Raw genomic sequence first — 9812 nt, 5'->3', positions numbered from 1 at the left:
AGCCCGATAAGGGATCACAGCCCCTGCTAAAAATACATCAGCTTCAGTGCGGAATGTGTGACAACAATGACAGCTGACCTCTCTGAGGATCTGTACCTTTTACAGGGTGAAGCCATGGCCGATTACTCTCTTCAGACGACAGCTGCATCAAGACTCATAGATGTTCTTATATCTATGCATCTCGTCTATATATATTCCCATCTCTGAACTTAGATCGGACAAAACGACATGATGTTGTGTTCTGTAAAGCAAATACACTACTGTTTAAAAGTTTGGAGTCAGTAAGGACACATTAAATTGCACAAAAAAAAAAGTGACAATAAAGGGATCATGTGACACTGAAGTCTGGCTGTTGAAATTTCTGCTTTATTATCACAGGAATTAGTTACATTTTAAAATACATTCAAATAGAAAACAGTTGTTCTTACTGTATTATTGATGGTGTGAACCGTAGTGTACATTCACCGTAGTGTACATTCACATTCAAAATACAGCCTAACACACATTTAACATGGGCAACTTTAATGATGTCTACATAGGATTTCTCCCCTCTCTAATTTTTTTTTATGCACCTGATATACTTTGACCTTCATAATGCCTTGATTGGTTTTTGGTGAAGACGCTCAAAGTAAGATGAAAACTTAAAACATAGTAAAGCAATAGCTCTCAACACACAACTTGAGCAAACACAAAAATGCCCTTTGTTGGGCAGTTTACTCAATGATATTTAATGATGATTTATGCACATATGCTCAAACAGAATTACTTAAATTCACCCTGAGAATGTCTTCGTAAAGTCCTTTCCTAAATTTCAGCATTTCCTCCAGGTTCTTGTTCTGTAGAGTTTCCTGCAAAGAGGTAAGTGTGGTATTATTGGGAAGAGGGAATTTGGTTCCACTATCCAATGCCTTTACCATCCCCAGTGACATCTTAAATGAATCCTTTAGATCAGAACACACTGGGAAAATGCAGGCGTTCCACAAACTGCACATGGATGTATCTCCTGAGAACCTGATCTTTTCAAGACACAAGCCCCAGAGTCCAACACAGTCCTCCAGATTAACCTTAAACAAACTCAGTGCTTTCATATCAGCAGGGCTGGATACATTTCTCTTTAGATCATCTTGAATACCAAAAACCACAGTCACAAAACCCGTTTTACCATCCAGGTTTACAGACAAAGAGTGCATGAAAGTATCACTTGGCACCGTTATATCTGTGCCAATCCAACATCCGCTGATGATAGATCTAGTACCCACTTTAACCTTAGTATCCAGTCTGGAGTATTCCACAACACTGCCCTGGGATACAGTCACAGTGGGATGCAGGATGCTATGCATCACGCAAGATCTAGTTTTCTCTGATGGCTCCAAGTCGCACACGCTGAAAGCGGCAGAGAGAAGGCCGAGTTCTGCTCTGAGACAGGGGTCAGCGGTGAAGTGGAACAAGTATTCCTCTGTGGTGCCGACGTGATAGAACTTAGAGTTGTTGAGCAGGATGACGTTAAGTGCCGTGCCTTTGAGACGACGGAAAATCTTTCTGCGAATCTCAACGAGACCTTGTTCCTTCTTTGTAACGTTGGCTGTGTTTTCTGTGTAATCCACAGTAGCTCTTCGTCCCAGGGCTTGAAGAAAGTCCCCATAAGCATCAATTTCACATGTCAGAGGGCTGATTTCACTTAACAAGTTCAGCAGCGTCATAGCCGTCCCATAATCAACATAATAAGTGCTGTCGGTGTAAACAAACTCCTCCCCTTCCCGCTTGCATACTGCGTTGCATTTGCGCATCTTTTCGATGTTTGGCTTATGCAGAAATTGAGAGCAATTTCTATATTCCATGTCACAGATTCTGGGCATCTCTGCTGGTTCTAGAACAAAAACACCATGTGTGGTACCAACAGAAAGAGAGGAGGGATGTGCTAAGGCAGTAAAACCTGCCTTATCAAACACAATGTATTCTTGGTCAGGAATACTATAGAGTTCTATATCATCAGCACAGGTAACCAGAATTCCCGGCTTCATGTTTGAAGGAAAATCCACATACATTGCAAATTTAAGTTCCAGCATCTGATATAAAGGTATTCCCAGGGGCAAAGCTGTGAATATTTTACCCAGGGCACTGGCATTGGGCAAACGTTGACTGAATCCTCCTGCATACATAACAAAATTTATAGATAAATAAATACATCTAATACAATAATTCAAAGTAATATTTCATATCCAGTTATTTATTAGATGTGTAGATATCTATATATATCTATATATATCTATATCTCTCTCTCTCTCTCTCTCTCTCTCTCTCTCTCTCTCTCTCTCTCTCTCTCTCTCTCTCTCTCTCTCTCTCTCTCTCTCTCTCTCTCTCTCTCTCTCTCTCTCTCTCTCTCTCTATATATATATATATATATATAATGCAAGATCATGTACAGTTTGCCATTCATTATCACTGAATTATCCCTATTTTAGGGTAATATACAAGATATTACAAGGTTTATTAGCCTTTACAAACACTACATTCAAAGGTTTTGAGTCAGTAAGATTGTTTTTTATTATTCAGCAAGAATGCATTAAATTGATCAAAGTATGACAGTAAAGAAATTATTATGTTACAGATTTTTCTATTTTAAATAAAATGTTCTTCTTCTGAACTTTCTATTTAACAAAGAATCCTGAAAAATATGTTTTCCACAAAAATGTCTTGAGCAGCAAATCAGCATATTAGAATGATTTCTGAGGATTACTTGACACTGAAGACTGGAGAAATTTCATTGTTTTTATTTTAATTTTATTGTAATGATATTTTAAAGCATTACTGTTAATTTTTAATCAATAAATTTAGCTTTTTTGAGAAAAAGATCCTTCTTTTTAAAAACTCTTACTGACCCCAAACTTTTGAACAGAACTGTATTGACTCAATTCAGCTCATTTAACATCAACAAAATTCAAGAATGAGGGATGATCATTAAAATAGCGAATATAGTACCTGCATGAATAAGGATGACTTTAAATCCAGACAGTGACTTGCCATATTTATCATGAAGACACTGCAGAGAATGTAATGTGGACCCACCATTACCTGTATGGACAGATGATTCAACATTTTTTAAACATGTGCTTAAAATACAATTTTTAAAACAAGTTTTTACATATCACACCAATCTTGCATCCTGGAGGATCTGCAAACACATGATAACTGATGCCAAGAGGCAGTTCTTTCTTCTCCAGTTTCTCAGTGATCTGAATTTCATAAGCAGACCTCTGGTCCTCATCCACTGCAGTAATGACCACCAGATCCCAGAATTCATTAGTCTGAACTTCTTTACCTGTGGACAGAAAATTAATAACTTTTACCCTTGGTAATGACGCCCTCATGGGCAGCAGCAACACTAATATATTTGGACATGTACCATATATGCCATGATATTCTAGGGGACTGCAAAGAATACCGTGTAAATACCATAGTAGCCTATATGAATATGGCAATCACTCATTAGCCATATCTAATAATAACGTCACTTTACAATAAATACACAGTACAATAAAAAAAAACTTTACATTATTTATAGAAAATGTATTTTGAAGATATAATGGAACCTTTACCTCTCAGTTGGTTGAATTTTTCGATTTTCTCTTTAGTGGATTTTTGCAAATGAACGTTTCCGCGTTCTGCCATTATAAGACCAATCAAATCCTATATCTGTCAATAATTTCACAACAATAAAATCTGAAAGTTTTAACCAACGGCAAATATGAATCAACCGACGATGACTGGTGGCACATGTACGGAAAAAAACTGCGAAAATAACTAACTAAATAGATTTAGCGTTTTCAAAAGTCAGAGAATCTCACTTAACTTGTGCTTACCATGGTGTTTACATTGCCACTTCCGGGTTCCAGTTATGTCATGTGACAAACGAACTCTGACGTGCATGCCTGCGTGTGTGTGTGTGTGTGTGTGTGTGTGTGTGTGTGTGTGTGTGTGTGTGTGTGTGTGTGTGTGTGTGTGTTTTGCTCGCTTTCTTCGTCAAAATCATTTACATTAAACTGAATTAATTATTCAAATTAATATTAATTTGACTTGTAGTGTACAAATAATATATTGTGGTTTACAGGAACATGTTTGGAGAAGATTGGTGATTGGAAATACAATTCCAACCATTGTTGTCATAGCAACTTTTATCTTGTGTTCATTCAGCCAACAAAAAGGTTACAATTGAGTCAGGCACACAACCATGGTAAGATCAACAAACTCAACAGAAGATTGAGATTTCAACAGTTTAATTTCAGTGAAACATGCAAATGTGTATTTGGAATAGTATCATGCAGGGTTAAAAATAGGTCTAATTCAGGATGTTTTGTCTCCTTCAGAGAATGGAAAAGATATGAATTTCACAAAGATGTAAAAATGGATTCACTGAAATCACACTGGGCCTATTTGTTGAACTGCTCCCAATCCCTGATACTGGATCATGGCTACTGGACATCAGAGAGTGGGAAAGACCTGGAGGACATTTTGATGGTAAGATTGAGCAGTTTGCTTTTAAAGAGTCTGGAACAGATTGGATCTTGCAGAGCTCTGAGGATTTGCATCTTGGCTGACAACTTTCTTACCAGAATCGGAGCTCTGATGGCATGCACTCACTTGGTGAAGTTAGATTTGAAAGGCAATCAGGTATTTACTTCATTTAATTTAACCCTAAATATTTATTCACCCAAAACTGAAAATTCTGTCATTAATTGCTCACCCTCATGTTGTTCCAAACTTGCAAAACTTTTTGAGGAGGAAGATCTTTTTGATGAAATCTGAGAGCTCTCTGTCCCTCCATTGGCAGCCTACACAACAGACAATTTGATGCTTTAAAAAAGTTTGGTCTGTTATTTTTATTATGGTTTTCAGACATAAAAAACAGACAACAAGACCCTTCATACAACAGAAATCTATGCAAAGAAAAAATACAAAAAAAGGAGACAGTATACATCGCAAACATCTGCTACAAGTATAAATCAATTTTGCAGCATTCTCGGAAATGGAGTATCTAATTCTTTCCAGATGTAATGTAGAAGTTAGTCCAGTTAGCCATTTGGAAATGAGGGGCCTAGTGTTTTTCTTCCACAAAAGCAAGATAACTTTCTTAGCTATACTCCAATGAGTCTGACCAACCAAGAATTGCTATCATTGTGTCGGGAAAGACACAGTTATAGGCCATGGCAAAAAACTGGAAAATGTCTTGCCAAAAACTCTGAATTTGTGCACAGCCCCAAAAAAGATGTGCCAGGTTACCCTTAGCAGCCTTACACTTATCACATATAGGGGAGACCGAAGAATAGAACGTGCTATAGCTTTATTTTAGAATAGGGAATTCTATGCAATACCTTTACTGAATAAGTTGATGTCTTGAATTTATAGAACAATAGTAAACAGATAAAAGACATTTGTCCCAATCAGTCTCAGAAACCTGAATCCCTAAATCTTCTCCCCAACCATTTTTTAGATGAAGGGAAGAAAAGTCTTCATTATCTTTATAAGTATTTACAAATAAGGATATGCCCTTATTAGGAGAGTTGGAAAATAAATAAAAAAAGTTTACATTCTGAAGGCAAAATTTTGAAATGTGTAATATTTATACGAACATAGTTCCTAAATTGAAGATATCTGACTTCAAAAAAGTTAATAAAGAGATCGTAAAACTAATCCAATATGAATTGAGTGGTTTAGTACACATTTTCTAAAAAGACTTGATCACTTTATATGGTGAACAGATTTAATTTAGTCTTTTATTCACATATAAACATTGATCAGCGGACATAAACAGAAGCTCAATTGAACCTGCTTGACGTACGAGAACAAACATCATTGGTTCTTGAGGAAGCTCAAACGTGCTGCGTAACACGAGAATGAACCTCATTGGTTCTTGAGGAAGCTCAAACGTGCTGCGTAACACGAGAACGAACCTCATTGGTTCTTGGGGAAGCTCAAACGTGCTGCGTAACACGAGAATGAACCTCATTGGTTCTTGAGGAAGCTCAAACGTGCTGCGTAACACGAGAATGAACCTCATTGGTCCTTGAGGAAGCTCAAACGTGCTGCGTAACACGAGAATGAATCTCATTGGTTCTTGAGGAAGCTCAAACGTGCTGCGTAACATGAGAATGAACCTCATTGGTCCTTGAGGAAGCTCAAACGTGCTCCGTAACACGAGAATGAATCTCATTGGTTCTTGAGGAAGCTCAAACGTGCTGCGTAACACGAGAATGAACCTCATTGGTCCTTGAGGAAGCTCAAACGTGCTGCGTAACACGAGAATGAACCTCATTGGTTCTCACACGTCAAACGAACATGCCCGAACTTCCGTTTACCACAACTAAAGTTGAGGAATGTTTATATGTTAATAAGAGCCTAAATTCAAATTGTTCATCATATAAAGTGATCGAGTCTCAATTTGGACTAAACTGCTCAATTCATATGGATTAGTTTTATGATCTCTTTATCAACTTTTTGAAGCTTCATGTAGTTGTGTTGCTGTATATGGAGGGACAGAAAGCTCTCAGATTTCATCAACAAGATCATTTGTGTTTCAAAGATGAAAGTCATACAGGTTTGGAATGACATGAGGGTGAGCAATTAATGACGGAACTTGGGGTAAACTGCTTTACTCCTTTAAGTAGAACAAATCACTATTAATCATCTTTGTGCTCAGATCGTTCAGCTCCCTGATGCTTCATGTTGGAGTCATCTGAAAGAATTACAACTTCTTTATCTGCATGATAACAACATGTCAACCTGGAACAGTATAAATGGACTGTCGGGCTGTTTAAACCTGACTGCTTTAACTCTCTATGACACCCCGCTCAGTTTAAAGAAGAACTACAGGCACTGTCTGGTCAACAACATATGGTCACTAAAGGCTTTGGACAACTTTGTTATCTCTGATGAGGAAATCATCCAAAACTGGTCCCTTCCCTTTAAATTCAAAGCAATGAAGCAACACTTTTGTGTCAGTTTGTACCCGTCTACAAAGTCGGTCAGTGTTCATTATTGTCTTCTTTGCTTGCTGCGTTTACTGTTATGTCCAAATCATATTTTTATGTTTTCTTTGTTCTTCAGGATTCATTTGAGACAGAGATGAAAGCGGTGTACAAGAAAATCGCTGAAATAAACAGGATTCATGCCGTTTATTCTCCCACACTTATTATACAGCGCTGGATCCGAGGACATTTCGTTAGAAAAAGTTTTGGGTAAATATGTTATGTTGCAGTGTTTTTGATATTGACATTATGCAACATTTTATCCAATTACTTAGAGGTAGAGATATCATTTGGGATATTTGGTCTAGTTGTTTTTTAACAGGAATTCTGCATTGTCAGACTTTGTAGTACAAAGAAACTCACAGCGTCTGGAAAACCATTAATTTCCACATCACCTGTGAGGGATGGAAATGAGCAGGAACCATCTCAGTCTGAAAAAATCTTTGAGAAGGACACAGATGACAACCATCAGCTAGTATGTACTATATTTGACTGATGTATACTACCATTCAAAGTCTTTAATATTTTTTTAATGTTATATGTGATCATTTCATAACAAACACATCAGTAAAAACAGTAATATTGTGGAATATAATTTAGGGCTATAAATGATTAGGATCCAAAATAAAAGTTTTTGTTTATATGATATATGTGCATGTACTGTGTATAATTATTATGTATATTTGAATGCACAATCATACATGTATATATTTAAGAAATATTAGCATCAAAATGCTGTGTGTATGTATATGTATGTATGTATGTATGTATGTATGTGTAGATAGATAGATAGATAGATAGATAGATAGATAGATAGATAGATAGATAGATAGATAGATAGATAGATAGATAGATAGATAGATAGATAGATAGATAGATAGATAGATAGATAGATAGATAGCACAAGCTTTTATTTTGGAATGTGATTAATCGCGATTAATTGTTTACAGCCCTAACATAATTTAAAATATCTATTTTTGCTTTGAATATAGTCCTAAAATATAATGAATTCACGTGATTTCAAAGCTGAATTTTCAGCATCATTGCTTCAGTCTTCAGTGTCACATGATCCTTCAGATATCATTCTTATATGCTGATGCTCAAGAAATATTACTTATCATTACTTATTCATTTAAAATGGAAATGTTTTGTAAATTATAATGTACTTAATTTAATTGATTATAAGTATTTATTTCTTTAAACCTAGACTTTTGAATGGTATTGCATATGCTGCATATTGTTAATTAGTTAAAAATGTGTGCTTTGTTACCAGAATTGAATTATATTAAATTAACCAAAACTATGAAATATTGGATTAGGTTTGTATTGCTCAGGTGCTGTATTCTAACATGCAGTTATGTTTCTCAGCCAAAGGAAAGCAATGCAGAGATCAAGAGACTTCATGTAAACCTCAATAAGCTGATGCAAACTGTCTACCCAGAGGTAATGTGACACCATAATAAGTAATCAAACTGAACACTGTCTAAAAGTAGACCAGACCTTTTAGTTATCATGCATTGGTCACTTTTACACAGGTTTGTCAGGAAGCTACGAATGCTGAATCATTTGGCAGTCTACAAGACATGAAAGTAACATGCAACACCCCTAAATGCAGAAGTCTGAAATCTGAAGTCCAAATAAGCACAATCGACCAAGGTACAACAGAGTATTGGCTTTAATTAGCCTAGCTCTCTTAAATTTGATTCACCTAATGCCTCTGTTTTGTATGTCCAGCTACTAATGTAACTAGTGACATCTGTAATGAAAAAATTAAGGAAGGAACCTTTCGTGTTTTCGGATTGAAGGCTTTGGTCCACCAGAGTGAGCCATTGAGGGACATGTTGCACTCCCGTAAAGCTGTGGGACAGGACATCCGTGAAGCCATCAGCCATTTTCACACTCAGAGACCTGGTCTGCAGCATCACTCACCTGCCATCACTTCAGGGAAGCGTCTGATTGGCGGTTACCATGACAACATCAGCCTCACTCCCTTTAAATTGATTGAAAGAGCCCATGAATCATTTGACAAGGCCAGAATGCAGAGACAGCTATCAGAGAAGGTAACTGAGTGCCACATTGACCGTGAAGTAGCCAAAGGCCGCAGATACGACTTCATGGAGGCTCGGAGGACAGACGTGCGTCTGCGTCAAGAGCGTGAATGGGCGGATATGGAGAAAACTCTCGCTCTACAGAGAGCCAAGCTGGAACAGGACATCCATCATGCGCGTCAGAAGCATGCCCAGTTTCTGGAAGAAAAGAGGAGGAGGATCCAGGAGCAAGAGATGGTTTGCAGTTTCAGCCAACAGCACAATTCTCTAGCGAGGGCCGTACTCAGATACAGCACATGGAAACGTGCTCACCAGCAATAGATGCATGAATTTTGATTCAACTCAGTTTAACATGGAACATGACATTTGAATGTGTGTTAGTTTGAACCCTTTGTGTAGCTTCAAAAGCAGATTTTCTGTATTATAGTATAGAGGTGTACAATCAATTATAGTACTCACCTGAAGATGTCTGCAAAGATTATAGATATTGGGATCTGCTCCTCTTGACTTTTCATAATCCAAAACATTACATAACAGGGACCCAAAAATACTCTCCTGATACACAACCACCCCCATCCGTCAGGCACAAGTCAAGAGTAACTAGTATTAAAGCCACAGTCTAACTTTACATAACAAATGATTCCACATTTACCAAGTCATCATTACACTCTTTAAAGTAGCACTTAAGAAAGATTAACTGATTGGTGTGTTTTAGCAGAACAGAAGCAAGAAGCAAGTTGCA

At 37.1% G+C, this 9812-nt stretch overlaps 2 protein-coding genes across 2 annotated transcripts; one reads left to right on the top strand and one right to left on the bottom strand.

Moving 5' to 3' along the window:
* Window positions 1–346: 346 nt before the first annotated feature.
* Window positions 347–3880, bottom strand: fpgt (fucose-1-phosphate guanylyltransferase). The gene is made up of 4 exons (XM_067414066.1): window positions 3597–3880; window positions 3152–3319; window positions 2980–3072; window positions 347–2149 (listed from the first exon to the last, which is right to left on the bottom strand). The coding sequence occupies exons 1-4, from the start codon at window positions 3667–3669 to the stop codon at window positions 753–755; spliced, it is 1731 nt and encodes a 576-aa protein (XP_067270167.1). The 5' UTR covers window positions 3670–3880; the 3' UTR covers window positions 347–752.
* A 521-nt stretch (window positions 3881–4401) lies between these two features.
* Window positions 4402–9646, top strand: lrriq3 (leucine rich repeats and IQ motif containing 3). Its single transcript, XM_067412725.1, has 7 exons — window positions 4402–4668; window positions 6695–7018; window positions 7102–7232; window positions 7362–7497; window positions 8391–8465; window positions 8558–8688; window positions 8773–9646. Exons 1-7 carry the CDS (start codon window positions 4402–4404, stop codon window positions 9389–9391), a joined length of 1683 nt encoding a protein of 560 aa, XP_067268826.1. The 3' UTR covers window positions 9392–9646.
* Window positions 9647–9812: the final 166 nt, after the last annotated feature.

This window comes from Pseudorasbora parva, chromosome 13, assembly GCF_024679245.1.
Source record: "Pseudorasbora parva isolate DD20220531a chromosome 13, ASM2467924v1, whole genome shotgun sequence".
NCBI classification, from domain to species: domain Eukaryota; kingdom Metazoa; phylum Chordata; class Actinopteri; order Cypriniformes; family Gobionidae; genus Pseudorasbora; species Pseudorasbora parva.
The sequence above is the reverse complement of the archived record's forward strand: the minus strand, read 5'-3'. Positions and strand labels throughout refer to the sequence as shown.